The sequence below is a fragment of the Mus caroli genome, chromosome 13 (assembly GCF_900094665.2).
Source record: "Mus caroli chromosome 13, CAROLI_EIJ_v1.1, whole genome shotgun sequence".
Taxonomy (NCBI): Eukaryota; Metazoa; Chordata; class Mammalia; order Rodentia; family Muridae; genus Mus; species Mus caroli.
The window spans coordinates 54306247-54329542 of record NC_034582.1 but is presented as its reverse complement, the minus strand read 5'-3'; the positions used below and the strand labels follow the sequence as shown (position 1 = coordinate 54329542).

The following is a 23296-nucleotide window of genomic DNA, read 5'->3' as shown; positions in this document are numbered from 1 at the left end:
TGAATAAGGCATCATTTCTGTTTAGAACAATCCACTGGAGGGAGGTCTGCTGCAGAGCAGGGCAGGGTTATCGTTTAAGAAGATGTATAGCTCCACTCTCCGTCTCTTTCACCCACCTGGCAAGGTATTGATGATATATATCTCCATAGACGCTCTCCTGAAAGACTACGAATCAATAGCAGGGACGGCTGCAATAGGAAACTCGTTTGAAACACAAAATTGAAAGAAAAGCACTCGAGGTTTCAGCACGGAAGCAGGCAAAGCAGAAACAGTGTGCTAGTCATATCAGGGTATTATAAACAAAAGGGAGGCTACAGCTCAAAACTTGTCTCATTGACGGCGTTTCCCAAGTGGACATGTGGTACAGAATGACTTTGGTTGAAGCCCTTGTAAGCACTGAATTTGATGGTGGATCACCGAAGGAAGCAGGGGTTCCCAGGCACGCTGGGACCAGTGGTCCTGCATGGAAGAAGCAGGTGCTGCCCCTAGGGAGGGCACACAGGCTTTACATGAGAATGGAGAGCTGTAGATATCTAGCTCATTTGTGAGATGGGGCTTAGATAAGTCAGCACCTTCAGCAGAAGAGCCTCAAGGGTATCTCTCACAGGTCCAGTAACAGAACACCCAACAAGGGTCCGAGGAGCTGTGCTCTGCCACCTATCTACAGAGGCTGGGTTTTCCTCAGCCCGCTTCAATGCCAGTAACTGCGAGGGACAGGGAAAAAAGGGAAGGTTTATCCTGGAAAACAAGGAACTAACTCCTCAGTCGGCTAATTTGTGGCTCAAACCCTCCCCAATAGTCCTGGAGATACTGCCTCAGTGAAGGCCACCCAGTGGCTTAACCTGTCATGCCTCCTCAGGGGTTGTCCCAGCTTGCAGTCTGGGCCTCTTGCAGATCTCCTCGGTTTCCCATTCTACCTCTCCTCTCCGGGTGAAAATCCTAACGGATTCAACTGTATCTTGGAGTCAGCCTCAGAGGAGACACAACTTGCTCTTCGAAAGTGTTGATTATCAGGCCAGATGTGGTGGTCCATGCCCGCAATCCCAGCATGCTTGAGAGGGACGCAGGTGGATGGCTGAGAGCTGAAAGCTACCCTGGGGTTCAGAGTGAGGCCAAAACAAAAGCAAAAGGCACTAAATAGTAAGAAATGCCTATTGTGTGTGCTCAGCAAATCTGTCTGCTCTGCACATCATGGAAGCTCCACCCCATCACGGAAGCTCTGCCCAATCATGGAGGCTCCGCCCAATCACAAAGACTCCACCCATTCCGGAGTCCAGCGCTTCAACCTGCTCACTACAGACCCAGAGGAACGCTCTTCTAAAGAGAACAAGTGGATGAGTTGGCCTCACAGAACTGAGGAAGGGATTAAGAGAAGGAGGAAGAGGAAAAGGGAGTGAGGAGAAGAGGAAGACAATGTCTTAGTTGTTTCTCCAGAGAATGGGGGTGGAGGGAGCTCATCACCTGTTCCTGTTGTTAGGAAACCTCTCCAAGGGATCCTGTGTCTTCTATCTTCAAATCGGTGTCCTTGCAGGACTTTGGGAGCACAGTGAAGGCTGTAGAGTTGCCATCTTCTCTGTCTTAACCCTCAACATTTCCAGCTTTTCCTTTTGTCGGGTGATACCGAATGGAAAGTGGACTTTCTGTATGCGATGCGTCTCATACCAAGACACAAGGGTTAGCGACCAAAAGAAGGTCTTCAGGCTGGTTATTTCATAACTCACATCAAGATAGGAGAGGAAGACAAAATCGGCAGCATCATTTATAAGCCCCGGGAAGTGGAAGTTTCCAGGCTGCCATAAATAAGGACAAGAGTGTCTGCCAAGTCAGAGGCCTTGCCAAATTTGAAATCCACTCAATCTCTACATTTTGGAACCCAGAACAGAACACCAACCTTGTGGGATTTATAATATTTTCTTCTCAGCGAAATTTCTTGCTATTTATAAGAAAGTAAAAACAAATATATATATATATATATATATATATATATATATATATATCATGGGAAGGTTTTTATTTATTTATTTTTAGCCATCTGGGAGCTTTACAAGCAGTAAGACTGTAAAGATAATTAGGTGGAATGATCTATGCACTGTTATTAAATCCACGTAGTCAAAGAAGACTGAAAGTATGCAGAGCCGCGTGTATGTACATGTGTGTGTGCCTCTTTGCATGTGTGTACTACCGTTCTCTCATCAACACTTAATTTCTCTCTTTTTTCCCCCCTCATACACAGACCACCACCACCCATGATTCTATCCAACCAATTTAAAAGTTTTAAAGCATAAAAAATGAAAGAAAAGATGAAGAAGTTTCTTTAGGATATGAGTGCTGTACTGAAACAGAATGAGAGCTAAATACAGCAAAATATTTCCTAAGGAAGATAAAGGTGTGGGGAGGGAATAAGCTAAGCGGGTAGAGGCACCTCCCATCAGGTTACACAGAAGTAAGACGGACTTAGCCACCAAAGGATGCTCTCTGAGAGAGGGCGGGGACAGAGCAGGGCCTCACAGACTACAGACAGTCTCACCTGGGTTCTAACAAGTTCCCAAATTATGGAAACCAAAGCAGCAGATTATAAACATCACACAGACTGTCACCCCTGAGGACAAGGGTGACACCTGCTTGGTGGACTCTGGTGTCACCCAGAGCTGAGCTCAGTGTCTTGCCTGATTTTGACACAGCAAAATACCCTAGGTCTTGAATAGCCTCGATGTAAGAATCCAAGGGAGAACTCAGTGTGTGTTCTAGATACCACTGTCCCACTGAAGGGACAAGGAGGTGACATGGAGAAAGACAGTGGAGAGCCTTTACCATCTCTAGCGATGACTGAACACTAGAAGACCCAAGCCCAGGAAAGGCTGGAGCAATAGAGCAACCCCAACAGGCCTCTAGATTGCTCCTGGTAGAGTGATTGATTCTTCCACACACAGAATTCGAAAGGCATGTCCAGCCGCCTTCTCTGCTCAGACCTGGGAGGGCCACACGTGGCTGATGTGGAATTAAACAACACACTCAGTCATGTACTTGGACACATGATGGAGAGGCAATGGGACTGCCCCAAATCAAGGACCCCAACATCAGTACAAAATAAACACTCACTTAGGGAGTCTTTCTTGAAAAGCCTGAAGCATCTTAGGAGGCCATGTTTTGGTCTCCGTGGGAAGGCAGAAGGGAATTTACCCCCTGACACTGGAGCATTGGCTGAAGCTGCGCAAACTTACCTGAGAACGGATTCTATTCACCACAGCAAACGGCACAGCCTACATTTTTGTTTAACAGTGCTTCAGAACTGATTACAGTTTGATGGGGATTATTAAAAAGAGATAAAAGGGTGGAAAATAAACACAGGAGTTGTTTCTCTGTCCCTCCTTGGAAACGTAATAAAACTATCAGAAGGAAGGGGAAAAGCTTACTGCTCGTTAGTTTGTGGTTGGGCAGAGATTTTAATTCAGTAAACACAGGCTCTGAGATCTTGTGGCATGTGAGATGGACTTGACCAAATGACTGGAAAATTAGCATATGCCCTTGGCAGTCTCTCCCAGTCCTGGGCTGCCAGAAGTGGGTGCGGGGAGGACTCCATGTGTGGAGGCTGCTCTGTGTCTTTGTGCTGCAGAGGCCAAGGCCAAGTCAGGCCTTTGTGACACTTTGTTCTGCTGTCTAGATTCTGTGCATGGAGGTAGCTGGATATGATATGTCCTCTACCAACCCATCCTGCCACGCCCCAGTCCTGCTGTGCTAATCTCTCTTAGGATCCCTCATTAGGCCGGCGAGATGGTTCAGCGGTTAAGAACACATTAACTGCTCTTCCGGAGGTCCTGAGTTCAAATCCCAGCAACCACATGGTGGCTCACAGCCATCTGTAATGAGATCTGATGCCCTCTTCTGTTGTGTCTGAAGACAGCTACAGTGTACTTACAAATAATAAATAAATCTTTTTTTAAAAGGATCACTCATTAGATAGTGAAACAACCCCAGGGGGATGCGGAGGGCTGGAAATCAAGGGACATGAGCAAAGGCACTCAATGACATCGGTCAAAAGTACAAATCCGCCATGCCCAGTGCAAACACGGTCTGGGTTCTCATGAGGTGCTTGGCACCGAAACCTCCCGACACAACCTGCCTCATAAGGTGAAAGGTGAAAATCGGGTGCTGGTGTTATCACCAGGCCCCACACTCATGTGCCAAGATCTGCAAGGGCTTCCTGAGACTGGAAGCAGACGCCTTCTCAGTGACAGGTTAACCTGACAATTCATCGTGGTCAAGAGTAATCTCTGCTCGATGGCCAGGGCCAGAAGGGGTGAGCACGTTAAACTACGGAAACTGTACTGTTGGGTAAGCTCCGTAGAGCTGTGAGGAGCCCTAGGTAGCCTGTGGAAGACCATTTGGAACATATTTGCAAAATCAATACCCTTTAACTACCATCAGCATCCTTTAAGTCCTGGGTAGACTCCCTTTTGATTGTAAGGTGAATTTACCCCAAGTTAAACACCACTCATGCAGTAACAATAACCCCTTCGGGGTGCCCAGAAGGCGGTCATGGGCTCAAATAAGTCCAAGATGCAGTTGTTTAAATCTTATTTTTTGGCCTGTAGCCAAAGTGGGACATGAGGAAGGAAGGTCTGAAGAGCCTGTAATGGAGACTAAGGGGACGTGACATATGAGCTGTCTGCCGCCATAACTGGTCATGTCTCTCCAGGTTCTGCTGTCCTTGAGATCTCTGTCCTGGACCATAAAAGCTGCTCTCTGTCTCTGACATGAGTTGCTTAGTGAATGAACTGACAGGACATTGTGTGCCCTCTTGCTGGGGTAAAACATCAAAAGTATTTTGTAAAGAATATAAAAGTTTAGTTGGTAAAAAAACAAAACAAAACAAAACACAAAGCTTCCTGGTGTATACTCTGTACCAAATACCTTTTAACTAATGGAAGTAGTTCTCATGTAAGAGTCATAAACCATACCTCTTGTGTGTGTGATTCTTACTGATGGAAACTCTCAAAGCTGTCCCCAAGCCATGATTTGTTCTAGCGCCCGCAGTAGGTAGGACTTCCCAAAATTCCTTATTGACATGTCTCAGCCCCCCAGACCACCGATGACACAGGAGCCATATGCATTGGGGGGGGGGTGGCAGGAGAGGGGATGTGATCTACAGAGAACACAGGACACATGGAGATGAATCATAAAACTTTATTGGCTTGTTAAAGAAATGGATGAATTCAGCAAGTACATTTATAGTCTAGCCACACTGTTAAAACAGTACTTAAAAGTAAAATCTTTTTTTTTTTTTTAAAAAAGAGATGCATTGTTTACAGGAAATGTGGAAAAAGAGACTTGAAAACCCAGAATATTATAGGGGGAAAAAAGGCACAAAAGTGAGTCACAAGCTGCCTCTGGATTCCAGCAGATGGGTTTGGACCCCATAGGGATGAAGCCCAGGGACACATCTTTCTTGAGAATGTCTTGCTACTTCTTATTTGTTTGTGAGTTCATATATGCATCGGCTAAAATTAAGCTGGTGAGAAAACTTCCGGTTCTTTTCCTTGCTTCTTATACGTTTTTCTCCCTCCCATGAACACTAAGACTCAGAACTCAGACAATGGATGCAGTGTGGGTTTGGGAGTTGCTTCACTATCGCTGGCTACCCTGAAGTGTGAGTCCAAACTAAATGCAGAGTGAATGATTTATGTCATGCTCAAATAGCTTGGGAGGTCCCTCTGTCCCGAGACCAGGACAAGGAAATGGTTATCCACACCGGGAAGCCGCCTCTCCAGCAGAAACTGCCATCTAACTTTCTGGGCCGGGAATTCTGTCAACCTAATTTAAGCCTGGCAGCACTCACCCGAAAGCAATTTAAATTCAGGAGAGCCCTCAGCTGTCCCAGGTGCCCTTAGGTAAACTTGACAGATTGCTAAGTATTGAGGGTATGCAAAAGGAGCAGAATGTTCTTAATGGCAACTTCTGTACCAGGTTCCTTGGAGTCAGATCTGCTGAGCTACAGGATCCCGGGGAGCTCTGTCATCATAAAGCAGAGAGCCTGGCACAGCCCACACAGCTGGAGGCAGCCACCTCCTGAGCTCTGTGTTGTATGGAATAGTCCCTCCTTCAGCGGAGCCCTCCCCGTGAATCTCCAGTCTAGACCAAACAAGATGAAGTGAGTTTCAATTAGAGTGTGAAAGAATGAGATGGAAGCGAAGGGAGGGACTCTAGACAGCATGTATCAAAGCAGGTGGAGGTGTGGATCACCCCCTCACAGGCAGAAGTCAGCACAGGCTTGAGAGTCTAGTTTGCAAGGGGAGGAGGGAGTTGAGTGTGTTATAATTAGGCAGAGCTGCCAACAAAACCAGAAAACATTCTCTGTCTATCATGGGGTCAGTTTAGAAAGATGGGGATAGAGGGTGGGGGGTAGCAGGAACAAGGAAGTGCCCCCTGCCTGTTCTCTCAGCAAGCCCCTGAAACTGCATTCAGTCACATGCTCTTTCAATCACTTACTCTGCAAACCCCTGTCCTGTGTAAGCCTGCTCAGGCTTCAAGACCCCAGCTATTGTGAGCTTAGTTCAGGATCCAGAAGAATAGAGGGCCAAGATGAAGACAGAATGCGCTGGTTTTCTTGGCTGTGGGGAGGCCTGAGACTGGAAGGGTGGGGGGGGGGACTGCTGAGCTGATTCTCTCTAATATGTACTGGGGTTCATGTCTCCTACTGGGAGACAGCCCTCTTCAGTCTTAGGACAGTTTCTATGTTGGCTGCTGTGGTGTCAGAAGCTCTTTGTTACTCCATCTCAGCTGCCTGAGAGACTCAACCATGCCCCAGAGATCCAACCATGGTGGGTCAACAAGCTATGGAGCCCTATCTCTTTGAGGTGATGTTAGGGCCATCAGTCCACTGAGGCCAGCATGGAGATGGGGGAGCGGGACTCTTCTCGTCTCATTCTGTTCTCTTGAGAGTCTAGAAGACATGGGACCTGGAGAGAAGGGATTTGTGTCAGATAAAGTGGAGGAGCGTGCTGACTAGGACCCAGGATGGCTCTGCGCTTGGAGAATGTGGAGAAGACAGGACTGTAGGGACAACCCAGCAAGGTGACAGGGCCTGGGGTCCCAGCTAGGAGGAAGTCACAGGGTAACAGACAGCTGTGCACCTTTGGACGGGTGAAGTTCCTGTCAGAACTTGTTTAATGCATCTGTCAGTGGCAGGCATGAAGAAAGAGAGTTTGCAGGGAAAGACAGACAGATACAGTGGGGAACAATGACTCTCTCTAAGACAGAAGGAACAGACTGGCGGCCCACAGGCAGGCTTTGTTGGCCTACATAATGTTTTAAAAATAACTGAGCCAACTTTTTTTAAAAATAGGTATGTTTCATGTAAAAATCCAGGTTTCACATCTTCTTTAGAGACTAAGATTTGGAAACTTGGGTCCTTGCTCCCCCGGGACATGGTTGGCATTCTGACAGTTGCCCCTGGGCTTTAGGCAGGTGCTGGTTCACCTAGACCACTGTGAGTGTGGAGACTTGCCTAGCACTGTAATGCCAGTTCCTGTCAGAGAGCCCAGACCTAGCTCCAGCAAAAAAAATGTCCCCTCTCTCTTCCTGGCACTGTAAAAATAAAATACACACCATTGTGACTCCTCAGAGAGCAAATTTCTTCTGAGGGACCAAAGAAAGCCAGGGATAAAAGGAAGAGTATAGGAAAGGAATGCTGTGTTGCTGACGGCAGTCCTTGGGAGTTATAAAGAAGAAAAGGCAAAGAGCACAGGAACCATAAGGATCAATTTTCTAATAGCTGCTGCTCTCCTTGTCCCTTGGAAGATGCCAAGTAACGTTTGATATTAAATCTCCTTATCTGTCCACTTCTTTACATCTCAGAACAAAAAAAAGTACCCTACATTTCTCCTAGCTGTTAACTGAAATTATTCCTCCCCTCCCCCCTTTTTTCTTTCTGATCTGAGGAACCTTATAAAATAATCTTTAAACAATCTATCATCCTCTTATGGAAAAACATCAAAGCTTAAGTTTTTGTTTTGTTTTGTTGGTTTTTTTTTTTTTGGTGCCAAATGGCCGATATTTAAGAGTGTTGGTCACACTGAGACCCTGGCCTGCCTGCCTGTTTGAATTTCACTCTCCTTTCAGGGGTCAAGGATTTCTGCTATTAGCTGGCCTCTAGGTAAGTCAACACCTTTGGGAAAGACAGAAATCTCAGTGGTGACAGGAGCTGTCACTTAGCTGCAGCAAGCTGGGCAGTGGGGGTGTTCAGGACACGGAGCCTTCTGTGCTGAGACCCACTGTGCACCTGGAGACAAAGCCTTTGAGAGGTCTGTGGAAGTGACTGGCCCTCTCAGGCACAGTGTGGTTGGCCAGTGCAAACACTCTAATCCACAGACTCACAAAAAGACCGGAATTGAGCCATACTGTAGTGGCTCAGTATAAAATACTACAGTATTCGCCTGATGTCAAGTGGGGCCTAAACGGGTTCTGGTTTATTAAGATTGATGGACATGCTTACAGAGGATTCAAAATAGTTCCCAAATATGCTGGGATTGTTAAGAGAAAAACCTAAAAATCCTTAAAGATAAACTACCTTTTAAAAAAGGGATGTTAATAAGTTTCCACTCTAGCTATGCTCTGTGTGTGAGTGTATAATAGAGCTGAGTGTGGATTTTAAATGAAATATCCCAGCCTGGCTCTGAAGGGGACCTTAAGTGAGAGTGGAGGGACAGACAAAGTTGCTGCCTGGTGCAGATGGGATGGATTCCACAAAAGCCACTGCCATGACAAAGTGAATGAGAGGGGTACAGGGACGGGTCAGATGGGGAGTGGTTGGGGGCTACAGGGATTGGTAGCTGGGAGACTGTTCTTGCAGCAAGGAGCCAGCATTCATTAGCAGCTGGCCACCTCTCTGCTGCTGGGTCAGGACGCAGCAGTAGGGCAGCATGCTCCAGGGACTGTCCTTAGACATGCTCTTCTGCTCACAGCGGGCCAGCAGCTCAGCTTGCAGGCCCATTCACACTAGAGAAACTGCAGCTCTGTAATTCAAACAGCATGAGATCTGAGGTGCTCTCGCTAGGCAAACTTCTAAAGGGCAGGTGGTTAGCAGAGGGCAATGGAAAGGGACAAGATTTTAATTCCCTATATGCATATACCCTACTGTTATTTATTCTCCGGCTGTGGTTAATTCAGATCCACACTCCTGGCCACACAGTCCCTGGTGCTGCTCCGCTCTACCTGCCAGGTGGACTTTGAAAGCAATCTTTAGCTAAGAGTTTGGGGCTTTGCTGCCAGCAAAACAAAGAACCTACTAATGACACCACCAATGTGCCTTTAAGTCTATCAGTTGCAGGGTTGTAAGTGGAAATCACAGAAGTTAGCAAAGGTTAGAGAACAGAAGATGTTGCTGAAATAGGTGTTAGGTGTGGATTAGACTTTTAGTGTGCACTTAGACCTAGCTATGACTTTAGATAGATGATAGATAGATAGATAGATAGATAGATAGATAGATAGATAGATAAGTAGATAGATGATAGGTAGATAGATGATAGATAGATAGATGATAGATAGATAGATAGATAGATAGATAGATAGATAAGTAGATAGATGATAGGTAGATAGATGATAGATAGATAGATGATAGATAGATAGATGATAGATAAATAGATAGATAGATAGATAGATAGATAGATAGATAGATAAATGATAGATAGATAAGTAGATAGATGATAGGTAGATAGATGATAGATGATAGATAAATAGATAGATAGATAGATAGATAGATAGATAGATAGATAGATAGATAGATAGATAGATATGATAGAGAGGTAGGTAGATAGATGATAGACAGATAGACAGACAGATAGATATGATAGATGATAGACAAACAGATAGATAGATGGATAGATGATAGATGCATAGTTTTTAATTTGCAAATCACCTTTAATAAACAGAAGCAATTAATGTCAGCACATTTTCCGTATAGTCAAACAGCTCGCTTTTCATTAGAGAGGCATAATCCAATGAGATTTCACTTCGATTCTATATTTGAACTATTGTAAGAACAGAAGGTGAATCTAAGTGCGTTCTTCTGCTGCTTCTCAGCTGCCTGACCCCTGCCTCTGTCTTGGGGTTCCCCAGTCACAGCTCACAACAAGCAGGCTGCAGACATCCTCGGAGATTACCCATTTCCACCAGACACCCCCAAATAAGCAGCACTTCCTGGGATAGGCAACAGTAGTCCCAGAGTTCAGCTCACAGGGCGTCAGGCAACAAGCACCACAGCCCCAGCCTTTGTCTTTCCTTTATCTCAGCTACCCATCCAGTGGGATCTTATGAAACAAAACAAAACCTAAAAGAAACACAAAACGAAACGTAAGTCATGCTCAAAAAAAAAAAAAAAAAAGAAATAACAACAGAAATTCACATGCAAACATAGTCACTTTTAAAAGAACATACTACATCAAAATAAAACAACATGAAATATGGTTTCAAAAGCAAGGCAATACATAATAACACAAATTGGGATCACATGGGCATCACGTGACTGAGCAACTTAGTTTTAAACTCAAAACCAATTTATATGATACACAAGATGCGAGGAAGAAATGCAAACAATTTCTGCCCACAGATCTACTCACAGTTCTATCAGACATTAGCAGCTTAATGTAAGGAGGAGAAATCTGCACATGGGATAAACAATCCTCAGAGAATTTGTAAATACTTTCTTATGACGGTAATTGGATTCAGCAACAACTCACTATTCAAACCCCAATTCTCTTTACTTTCTTAATTTCATCAAACTATTTCAAAGTAACTGACTCACTCATTACTCAATAGCTGGGCCAAAACCTAGAGGGCTTTAAATCATCAAATGTTGGGCAGCACAACAATCTAGATAGTTTTCTCAGAAATTCTAAACCCTCCTAAATGTAAGTATGTACTATACTAAGAATATGATATCCACATAAGTGTAGCACTCATTACATAACCTAATATATATCATTAGAGCATGTCAAATATTGCATATTATTTGTGACTATATGACATAGAAGAGTCATAGCTATATGTCTATATTATATATAGCATATATTATTAGCTGCTACAGAACAATTATTGAATGCAGATGGAAACGCCAACCCTATAACAGGTGATACAAGCTAGGAATGTTGAGTTCCTTGACTCCAGGTACCTCATTGCCCTACAGATGGAGGAAGAATGTGTACAGTATCTTAAAGCTGGTGTTCTCCGTGCCAGGTTCTCTTTCAAATGCTGTGTTCCAATTATCCTGTTGACTTTCCCAATAAAACAAGTTCTCCTATCATGCCCTCTTTACTGATGAGGAAACAGGCCTAGAGAGTTAGGCAATTTGCCCAAGGCCCTACAGCATTCTGTGGTACAGCTCCAGCTCTGCCCAGGAGTTCTGAGTCCATGTCACTGTGTAAGAAAGCACCAACCAACAGTTTTCTCTGAACACAGCTGTGGGAGGCCAGGACAAACACTGAGAGTCCTAATGATCTTCATGTGTTACTTGCATGAATCCTCATCGGATTCTCAAGTGGCAAAGTAGATGGTACCTCATTAGAAGCCCTCAAAACATTTTTTAAGCTTGTCCCTGGAAGAGTCGTCAAAGCCTAACCCTCCAGACATTCTGCCTTCCTCAAGTAGGTCTGGTCTGCTAATGTGGGTATCAAATGCCTCCAGAACAATAACTACCACAACGGGTGTGTAGCATTCTTTGAAGAATCTATAGTGCTTAATTTTTGTGGCTTCATTCATTGCTCCTGCCCTTCCAGTAGAAGAAGAACTGGGTGCCAACATCAGGTGTCATTCATAGGTTTAATCACCTGCAACCCTGAGAAGTTAGGGGGTAGTGTGGCATGATAGTTAGCTCTCCTTTCTACGACTCTCCAGTCTTGTTTCTACTGGTTTTGCCTCCAGGCAGACACTAACAAAGCTCAGTTAAGAGGAAACTATGGCCCAGAGCATGAGCTGGCCAACTTGGCAAGCCAAACTCCTCACTTACTCCTGCAAGTCTGGAAGAAGGCGGGTCTTGAATTCCTTCCCACTGAAACAATAGGATTAATATAAGGATGTCAGGCTTGCCAATAAAAACAGGAGAAACTGGACGGTGGAAATGGGAGACTTTATCCCTGAATAATAATAATTTTAAAAAGGTTGTTGCTTCAAAGTACTCATTCCCACCAAACATTCAACGGTGGAGAGAAATATATATATATATATATATGATATATCAGGGCAGTGTGGTCTTTCTCTGTGGGTTATGACACAGAAACTCAAGGGTTTTGCCAACACCAGAGTGCTTGCCACTGGAGCCAAGCCACTTTTTCTTTGCTTCTTTTTGTCATTTTACCAGCCAAGCCTCTCCAAGCCCAGGATGATCACCATTAGAAATTAGAAGTGACTCTTCTAGAGGCCACCTCTACCCACTGGCAGTTGCTCATTCCTTCAGTGCCCTCTGTAGTCTTCTGCTTGCCTTTGAGGGTATTCCTCTCTCTCTCTCTCTCTCTCTCTCTCTCTCTCTCTCTCTCTCTCTCTCTCTCTCTCTCTCTCTCTCTCACACACACAGAGAGAGAGAGAGAGAGAGAGGGAGAGAGAGAGAGAGAGAGAGAGAGAGAGAGAGAGCAGAATTCAAGTCCATACTCTATGAAATAAAAGTGAAGTGCACGCCAAGCTGTGATACCACTGAGCCATGAGTGATCTCTCAGACACTGATTTCCATCCTGCACACCTCTAAAGATGCAGGTCACTTCCTCCCTTTTCCCATCCCCTGTCACACAACTGAAGAGATTCTACCAACTATTGCAAAATCAGTTCCATATAAAAACTTGATTGTCATAAGGAAACGCCTTCTTTCCTGAGGATTGTTAGTCAGTAAGAAGTTCAATACGCCGCACAGGACCTCCTGACTTCTACTCTCTCATGTTAGAGAAAAGAAAGATAGGGGGAAAAAAAACTCAAGAAAGGAACCTGGAGATGATATGAAACAATGGATGATTATTTTCTTCCAGCGAGGGGGAAAGTTTTTAGACCACAACAAATGGCAGAACATCTTGTGGGCCTAGCAGCCAAACGAGCTGTCTAGCTTCTGAGCCCGAAATATAGATATTTTGACAATGTGACATTCTGAAGTATTTGCAGCATTCCCATGGTGCATGGTGGTTGTGGCGAAATCAGCCCCTCCACCAAAAACAACTCCAAGAAAACTTTGTCAGCGCTGTATACGAGCGGCGCTAAATGGGGTGAGAGTGAGGGGGCTTTCATCTCAGACGTGAGGGTATGGCTGGAAGCACAGAAAGGGGAGAAGATAGACAGTAGCATCCAACCTCTGCTGCTTGCTGATTTAGAATCTTCTCCTTGGCCTCATCAAAAGGAAGGGCTGGAGAGGGCCTTGGAAAGAAGGCCACTCTGTGGGCCTGCCCCTGGCTCACAACCCACTCACAAGCATTCACAGTCAAGCCTGCACACATGTTCCTCCTATTGCTTAGAAGCAATCAGCCATAAAAATGGCAAGGATCTGCGGAGCATTTAAATCAACTGCAATTTATCCAGAGCAAAAAGGAAAAGTGCTGAGTCCAGAGGAAGCAGAGGGAGTGGAGGGGAGCTCCAGCTGCCACCTCAAAAAGCCAATCTTATCGCAGTTGTCATTTGGAGAGTTGAAGCAGAAAAGTGTCAACTTGGGCATCTCTGAATACAGTGACACTTGGGTGGCAGTGTGGTGTTTGGGGCTCCCGGAGAACATTTACCTGCACCGGATGGTGAAGGGGATGCTTCCTGCCCATTTAGGAAAGTGTTTACTAAGTAAAGTCAAACAACAAATCCCCGAGTGTTTATATTAGTGCATAGAAAATCAGGGCTAGGAAGCCGTCCGTCACAGTTGGCTCTGAGGTGGTTACCAGTCTGTTGCATTTCAGCATGTGGGCTTAAACATCACATTCAAATCTGGCTCTTGTGGGACACAGAATCAAGGGTTTACAGCAGCAACTATGCCAGTCTGTTTTCCCCACTTTATACAGGTAAGTCATTTGGTCACATGGTGAGAGCAAGTGTCCCTTACCACCCAAGAGGAAAGAGCCAAAATCTATACTGAGTCCCTGGATCACTGGATCACCTTTTAGAAAGATTCCAAGAAATTTCTGTCTGTGTTCCTTCAGAAGATGTTTAAAAGTCTCCAAACACACGGCTGCTTCCTAATCAAGGAGGGCTTTATCCACACTCCAAGCTTCAGACTTTCTTCAGCCACGCCCCTTCCAGATGCCCCACCATGCTTCCAGTTCTGCACAGAAGCTCCTCCCAGCTCACTCGACTCTTCACTCTGTGACCTGCGCCCCCACCCCACCTCGGAAGCTGTGTATTTGTTTACTTTTGACTTGTCCACATGCCAAGGGGCAGAGAACGAGGCGTTACACATCTCCCGCGTCCAGCAGTACATCACATCACACAAATGCCTGCCGGTACACACGCTGGGCCAGTGGACATGCTGGGATTCAGCACGGTACAGTGTGAACTTTGGGCTGCACCCAATTCACTGGAGCCAAGGAATCAGTGAGCTCAACTGCACAGACTGGGCAGGGGAGGGCAGCTGTGGTATAATGGACAGCCAGTGGGCATCTCCTTTTAAGCTCCCAGGGAAATGTGCTGGTCTTGGTCTATTCCAGTCCCTACACTGACCTTCATGACTGTGTGGGGGAGAGGGGCAGAGGAAAGGAGCTAACGTCTATTTCCCAGCTGGAGAGTTAATAATAATAATAATAATACCCCCCCAAACCTATCGATCCATGACTGAGGGTTCTCAGCAAGAAGGAAGTCTGGTTTGAGAGTGCAAAATGAAGTTTAGTTATGAGCTGGAAACTAAGTAAGAAACAGAAAGTTCTTGGCAAAGTGAGATGGGGCAAGGAAAGCCAAACTGGTTGCACAATCAGACCCAGTGATTCTGAGGAGGTTGTGGTCTCCTCAGTAGGGCCTCATGACAGGTGCCCAAACATGCAGCAAAGGGTGGATAACACAGTTACAGACAGACACTGTCACCCTGACACACTTGTTATAATATTACATATAACTATATAATATGTAATGTGTAATATATAATAAATAATTAATATATAACATATATTATAAATATATTGGATAATGTATATATTATAAATAAATACAAACAAACAATTTTATTTATTATAAAATGCAAAGCTGTATAGATGGGGAACGATGCTACTCCTTACACCCAATGAGACTGTTAACTGCACAAAACCTATTAAGATCGTCACCAAAGCATCAAGTGCTTGGCTCTGCTGGCTTGTGCCTACAGCTCTGGACCACAGACCACTGTGGATTTGGAAATGGACTTCCAGAAAAGCAATAATATGCTCTGTGTACAAAATAAGAAAGTGTACAGGGGAAAACAGGGCCTGTCTAAAGATAATGATAGTCACGGTGGAGGAGACGGCAATTGGGAAATGGAGGGAGGGAGGCAGAGGAGGAAGAAGAGGACATGGAAGTAACATTGGGGCACTGCAGAGACCATGAGCAAGTAAACTGTGAGCCCTTGTCTTAAACAGAAGGATTGGAAGGTTCCAGAGTCCCCACTCTGTAAACCCGGGTCCCAGCTCCAACCGACCTCAAGAGGAGCAGAAGTAAATGTCACTCACATAAAACACCACAAGCAGCAGTTCTGGGCCCAAAGACCTCCTGTAGTGGGAATATTGTTCTCTTGCTAAGTAAGTGACAGTCAAGGGCTTCCACACGTCCATTCCCATTATCACAGCCCAGCTATCATCACATCTCTGGTTTCAGCTGACCCAATGTCACACGTACATTCTCGCTTGGATAGCTTGAGATAGCTCACGAATACAGTCTCCACTTAAACCAGCTGAGTGGAAAAGATGGTGAAACCTTAGCCAACCAAGCACCTACAATTCCAGAGCACAAAAACAAAGACAGGGTTGATCTGTCCCTTGAACTCCCTACAAGTAGCACAAGTTACCAAAATCCACCACCGGAGATCAGGGAGGGCAAGGTCATCCTCTTGTTCAGGGCTATCTTGAAAGCTAAGTTGCTATCCTGTGGCTTGGAATTGACAAAATGATCACGTTCTGAGGACTGAGGTGTGACTTCCATGGGTATCCAGGCCTGACGGCGGTGGGTGTTCATTCCCCTGTGTGTTGAGGCTATATGGAAGCTCCTTACTTCTGATGCTCTGCCCTCACAAGCAAGAACACTAGCCACCCACTTCCCAGGGTCCCAGACCAAAGCCACAATTCTGTTCCCTTGGCTATATACAGGGCAATTGTTGGGAACATGGAGGGAACATCAAAAGGTTCTCTTCTGGTTCTCATCTTTATCCAGAGAAGTCTATCTGCCTACGCTCAGAGACAGAAGATGGTGTAGAAAATGGGAGGTCCTTCAGCCAGCCACATCTTTGCCTCTGGTACCCTCCCCAGGGCAGATGCTGGCAGGATGGCTGTCATCTCAGCTGTCAGCTGCAAAAGAAGAGCTGAGATGTGCCTCCTCACCAGAGGTTCTGGCAGGGTTGTCATAGGCTCATGGGACCCTCTATCTGTATCTGACAACGGTTAGGATGAAGTGGCGCCCGTCCTGTGCTTGGTCTGGGTGACCAGGACTTATCGGCTGTCTGTGAGGAGACACTGAGTGTCCAGGTGAACCTGGGGAGGGATAGGCAGACTCAGGCCATGGCCATCCATTATCCCAGCAGGTTTGGAAGGACGGAACCGTGCACTGATTGTTGACTATCCACTCTTTTGTACCAGGGAGAACCAGATTTGTGCTCTGCAGGTGTTTCTGCCTCAGGAGGAACCCGCAGGATTCTGACTAGAGCCAGTCACCAGTCAAGCTCCGTTTGCACAGGCAGCTCATTTCCAAAGCCTCAACAACGTCCACCCGTGGGAAACCTTAGCTCTACAGGGCTCCTGGTTTGGTTTGAATTTAGCCGCTGTTCCAGAAGTCTCTGGTGCTGAGGGTGATTTCTTAGAGTTCATTTGGAAGAATCCCGTTACACCATGCCATACCACCACAGGCTTCCCAGAACCCAGCAACATCTCATGGTGCCACACACCCATCAACCTCGGCAGCTTCACAGGGCAGCACCCCCTTCTGAAAGATGGAGAGTTCTACACCCCATCACTCCTCTGTGCTAGAACACGGGGTCCCTTCCTAAGTCTTGGGAGCCATTCTTATGTGGAGAAAACTCTGCTTATTAAAGAGCACATATTACACTACATACACATATAACCCTTACAGTTTCATATATACAAGCACACGTATTCAGACTTTCCTACTTAGAATATACACATGTACACATGCATACTTAAACATATATGCACATACATACAAATACACATGTATACATACACACATACATACATATAAATACACATGTGTACACACACATATACAGATATACATACACTCAGACTGTTAATTATTTTTGTGTGTGCATATTACATGAGTGTGCATACCATATACAGCATGTGTGTGTGTGTGTGTGTTTAGTCAGTTCTCTCTTTCTCCCTTCAAATGGGTTTTGAATTAAACTTAGGTTATTGGGCGTGCATGGTGGCACTGCTCTCTCTTGCCAGTCCCTGAATGTCTTGATGGCTGCCACTAACATGAATCAAGACCCTGTACAAGCTCCTGTGTGTGAGCATGGCTAGTGTTGTGACAGCTCCTATACAAACACAGACAAAGGCTTACACATTTCAAATTCCCCTATGGTCTCACTGTTGGGGGAGGGGGAGTCAGTTTTCCTTTAGGGTGTAGCCCCTGGCAGGTCCACTATGCTCTGCCCATGAGGATATGGGCATCACAGGATGGATGGGATTGGTTATAAAAAGAAAAGGAAAGTTGCCAGGACAATAGGGAAGGAGCAGGGGTGAAGCTAAATCTGAGAGGAGCTGAGGAGGGTGTGGGTATGGTGAGAACTCAGTGAATGCGTAAAATTCTCAAGGAACTAACAAGACTATCAGTAAAACAATTAGAGCCAGGTGTGGTGGCACACAGCACTTGGAAAGCAGAGGTAGATGGGTCTCTGTGAGGTCAATACTAGCCAGGGCTACATAATGAGATCCTGTCTCAAATGGGATGGGGAGGGAGAAATGTTTCAGCAGTTAAGAGCTTCTCTTGCAAGGACCCAGGTTCAATTCCTGACACCCACATAGCATCTCATAACCATTTGTGACTGCAATTCCAAAGGACCTAACACTCTCTTCTGGCCTCCAAGGGAACAGACGCAGGCACAGTATACAGACACGCACAGGCAAAACACCCAGAACATAAAATAAAAATAAATCTAAAGAAAGAAAGGGAGGTCTTTAGAGAGATAGAGGTCTATGTTCCACTAAGTGTGTGTGTGTGTGTGTGTGTTCATGAGTGTACAGAACAACAAACTGCCTGCCCATAAGTCACAGTTGACCTTGACCCATTTCTTCAGCTCCTGAGAACTCAGCCATGAAATGCAACACTTTAAACAGCTCTGGCTGTCTTTAAAGCCTACGCTGTTGGATGCAGTCTTCACAAATGCCTGCTCTCTCCTGGCCAGGGAAATCAGGTGCTTCTCTTTTGTTTTGCTTCGTGGGTTTCCCAGGCCTCTGTTTCTGTGTCTGTGTGCCTGTCTCCCAGCTCTGTGCATGTGGTTTCTCTCATCCTGTCTTCTCTCTGTGTTCTTCTGTGGCTTGGATGAACCGGGAGACATGAAAACTGGGTGGGAGTCATGGCCTAGATTTGGATGTTCTCCTTAAAGATCAACTGCAATTCCTACTTCATTTAGTACAGGGAGTTACAGTGTATTCCCAGGGTCAGACACGGACAGGAAACTCCAATCCTGCCCATGGTCAATCAGCTCAAATACTACAAATGACCCTCCTAACCGTACTTTAGATCATAGGGCTAAATACATTTATTGATGTGAATGATGAAGGGAAATGCCCCAGAAGAGAATTTTACTCTAATTCTGAGTTGGCCCTCCTGGAAAATGAAGACCCAAACTGAGAGCAAGAATCCCTGGGGCAGCATAGATGGACCGCACAGAGCCACTGCTGGCTGATCACAGGGTGGCCCAGACCCACTGGCCTTGCCCTGGATCAGCGGGATGGCTTTCTGTGCCACACAGAAGCTGCCGGCTTCAGTGTCGCTCTGCATTCAAACACTGACGAGGGCAGCAGATTCTATACCTGCAGAGGAAAGGGTCTGAGACCATTCTGTGGCTTTTGTTCCAATCCTACACAGAGAAGCATTTTTTTCCCAAGGGACTTTATAAAACCCCAGCTAAAGGACTCTACTGTTCTGCAGTTGAGGAAAAAAATCTAGATGACAATCACGAAACAAAATAGATTTTCTACTTCCATTTACCCTTACACCAAACTGGGGGGCCTGAAGGCAAGAAGAAAGCCCAGACATGTCCTCGCTCTCACACTACCCTGATATACCTCATCCTACCAAGTCCTTACCCAGAACTCAACCCTGCCTGTGCCTACACCAAGAACCCAACGCTGGCAACCCTTATCAGCTAACTGCACCCAGATGACAGACACAGGGCCCCTTCAAAAGCTTCAACCAATGTCTCGAGGGAGAAAGTAGATCTACTTTATAAACTTCATTAACACAAGATAAACTACTTAGAGACTCGTATGGTGATGAGCACAATGATCTAGCTGCCTGTTGCTGTTTTTTTCCCAGGGAACATTAAGATTTGAGAGGAAGCCTAATGTGGTCCCTGACCCCCAGCTGAACTGTCCATGCCCTGTTCTTGTAACACAGCATGGAATATCAATTCCTCTACGAATGGGTCCATTCTCAGAGCAAGAAGCTCCAGGGTCTAAATGCCTTGTCATGTTGGACACCTGAAATTCACCAAATTCAAAATAAAAAGTCACCGTTCTAGCCCCGAGTGCTTTGGTTCCCTGCTGGCGGGCTAAGGCAGCAGATGATTAGCTAAATCCATAGCTTCGTTTCCCAGAATGCAATGACAAACGCTCGCCTAGACCTGAAATAGCCATCTGCCATGTCATTTGTCTGCTTGTTTGTTTTTCAATTCTCGGAATTTAAAAATGCTGTTGGCAGAGAAGGGTGATTTCACACAAATGACCCACTTCCCAACGTGCAGAGATGGAGAGAGCTAGCATCCTACAAAAACATTTTCATGTGACTTCGGGGAGGAGCCTGAGAACATGAGACGTCCAGGATGATCAAGATGGCATCCAGTAGGATTTTGGTAAATGAAAGAAATTCTTAATTTTCAAAACTGTCCATAGCTTCGGGGAGTGACAGCTCCGTCTTGCCTCCCCTAATGTCTTTTAAAATGGATATAGGCTCACTGTGGGTAAAAAGTGGTGTATGGAGAGAATGGGTTTTACTTGTTTTCAATTCAACCTCAATGTTTGTGTATTGAAACTTAATCTTCAGATCCACATGCTGGTTGGGCTTCTGGGGAACGCCCCCTGCCGTGCCACGCCCTCTAATGTGCCACGCCCCCTGTTATGCATGCCCTCTGGTTGCCACGCCCCCTGCTATGCAGCACCCTCCGCTGTGTTACCATACAGTAGAGAAGGGAAGCCAAGATAGCGCTGTGGTCTTGGCTTCCCAGACTCCAAATCATGAATGTGTGTCGGTGACACGTAGGCATGCGGTGTCCAGAGAGGTTAGGCGAGGCTACAAAAAGCCCCAGAGCTCCAGTTATAGGCACTTGTGAGCCAACATATGAGTGCTGGGAACAGAAGCAAACCTGCATCTTCTACAAGAGCAGCAAGTGTTCTTCACTGCTGAGCCATCCCTCTACCCCGCAAGGCTGAGATCTTTTTCATGTGACCAAGTCACAGAATCCGAGCACTTTCTTCTTGAGAGCATAGTCCGTTTTCTTCAGCCAGTTTAAAAGATGACTTCCAGATGGCTTGAGCAACTTGATCAAGGGCACAGGGCCCCCAAGGCTCAGACTTGGCTTGGTCACGCTGTTTACAAACTCACTACTGGAGGAAATGTCAGTGTGGTGAGAGGACGTTCCTCACAGGGAGCTGACCAGGGAACAGGGGTGGGGCAGCCATTTTCATATGAAAATCAAGGTTCTTGACAAACTTTCCAGTCACAGAGTTAGGGGGCAGACCTTTGGGCTATTGCTATATACAGTGGTGTGAGTGAGAAATGTCCCCCCACGGCCTCAGACATTGGAACACTTAGTTTTCAGCTGCTTGGAATGATTGTGGAACCTTTGGGAAGTGGAGCCATACTGGAGGAAATGTGTCACTGGGGCGGCCTGTGAGAGTTCGTAGCCCTACCCCACTTCCTGTTTGCTTTCTTGGCCAGCCTTGTGTTTTCAATGGAAAGCAATGACTGGTCCTTTAGCTCCTTGCTCTGACGAGCTGTTTCCATCCCATCCTATCCCCAGCCATTATAGATGTCTCCACTGGATCCTTACGTCACAATAAACTGCCTTCCTTCTCTAAGCTGCCATTTGATGGCAGTGACAGAAGAGTAATGCTTTATCACGAGAGCAGTGTCCTCATGACCAGGACTGACACCTTATCCAAGTGGCCTGTGGGTGTTTGGTCTTCTCACCGCTGAGAAGGCCTGTCGCCAGGAAATTGACCTTCCAGACACTTAACCTATGGCCACCGTGGTCCTACTTTTCCTAGTTTCTGAACCCATGAAAAGAAAGTCTCTACTGTCAACAAGCCTTGTGGCTTGTGCTGTTTATTTATAGCCTACAACAGTCTAGCCCAGGAGTTCTGATCCCACCATGGATAAATTACTCATATGTTTTACTTTACTTCTAAAAAACTGCTTAACAGTTTTGTTAATATATTATACCGAACAATTCAGCCACCGTTATGGAATTACCCATACAGACTATGTAGGGGTTAGCAAATGCTTTCTGTAAAAGGACAACTGGCGGGTGCATTTCAACTCCACAGGATGTTGCTCCCTGTCTCCGCTGCCCGTGTTGCTTGGAAGCAGACACGGAGAGCACGTGTGAGACACACTGGTGTGTTGTAATGAAACAAACATGAAGAATCCATAAAATTTTGGATTATGCCTCTGGGCTATGGTTCGTTAGCCTTTGAGGCTTGCACTCCTGTGCCTAGTCTCTCTCGTTTTCCCTCTTCAAGCTTCTCACCGATGTAAGCTTTTGCTGCACTGTATCCATACACTTCTCAAAGTATTATCCATGTGCAGTAGGATCTAATTTATTCTATACTAGAAAGAAAACCCAAGGTGAACTCATAAAACAATGTTATGAAATATGTTTAAAGAAATACAGTTTTTTATTATGTTCATATACATAAAGGAATCAAAATTAAGTCAATAAAACATCTCTAGTATGTGTTGGCAAGTAGGGGGTAATTCAGCCTTACCCAAAAGTAAAAGAACTTAAAATGATGTGATTCATCACTTGCATCCATCTAACATAATTAAAAGTCTGTTCTCTTAGATGGGGCAGTATGGTTACCATCGCCAATCATGTTTCCACCATTAACTTGAAAATTCCTTTGTTCATAGAAGATGCCCAAATAGTCCACCAACCTAATTACATGCTACCCTAATGACCCATGTCAACAGATTTCAAAACTCTCAGACAGGTGGAGAGCATCGCAGTACTGTGACTCCACGAAGAATAGCATCTTAGAAAGCTCCCATCCTCCAGGAACCCACCCTCTGGGATCCACCCTCTAGGGAACCCTACAGTTGCTTCTTCAAAATCCACCCACAACCGTCTTTGCTTTGCTTCCCACCACCCTCCAGGGGTGAGGCGGGGGAGGAACAACCAATAGCCTGGTTTCCCAGCATCCTTTGAAACGGGACATTGACAGACAGACAGGCAGACAGACCAACCGACAGAAGCCTAGAGGTTTTCATTTCTCCCTTTGAGAGGGAAACCTCCTTTCCTTCCTTTCTGATTATCATGTAGACTTTCAGTCCTGGGGAGAGCAGCCTTCTGGGGGCCACTGAGTTGCCAACATGAGCGGGAGACCTACTCACTAAGAAAGCACAAGGGAGAGGTGGGAAGAACAGAGCCCTTGGTGAAGGAAGCAATCCTCCCCATCCTCACTCAGATTCCAACATGGAAAAAAAATCAGGATTAAGAGATTGGGTTTGTTACTTACTGTAACTGATGCAGGCCTAAGGGAGGATTCATGGTGAAACATGGGCGAGGGGATAGTTGCTACAACCCAAAGACCTTTAGATACTACCAAAGATTTTAAATGACATTTTGGTGCCATTTTAGTGACACCTGCAACTCTACACTGTTTCATGTTAGCATATATATATATATATATATATATATATATATATATATATA

The 23296-nt window shown here is 45.5% G+C and overlaps 1 protein-coding gene across 6 annotated transcripts in view; it reads right to left on the bottom strand.

Annotated features, from left to right (window-relative positions):
- Ntrk2 (neurotrophic receptor tyrosine kinase 2) overlaps positions 1 to 23296 on the bottom strand; it is a 315292-nt gene that overhangs the window by 174254 nt on the left and 117742 nt on the right. For 2 of the 6 annotated variants that reach the window (XM_021180137.2, XM_029468411.1), the window contains exon 13: positions 9895 to 10324. The exons of the other annotated variants lie outside the window; for them this stretch is intronic. In XM_021180137.2, coding sequence (XP_021035796.1) covers positions 10287 to 10324 — 38 coding nt within the window. In that variant the 3' untranslated portion in view covers positions 9895 to 10286. Of the gene's footprint in view, positions 1 to 9894; positions 10325 to 23296 lie in introns of those variants that run through there. 6 annotated transcript variants of the gene reach the window in all.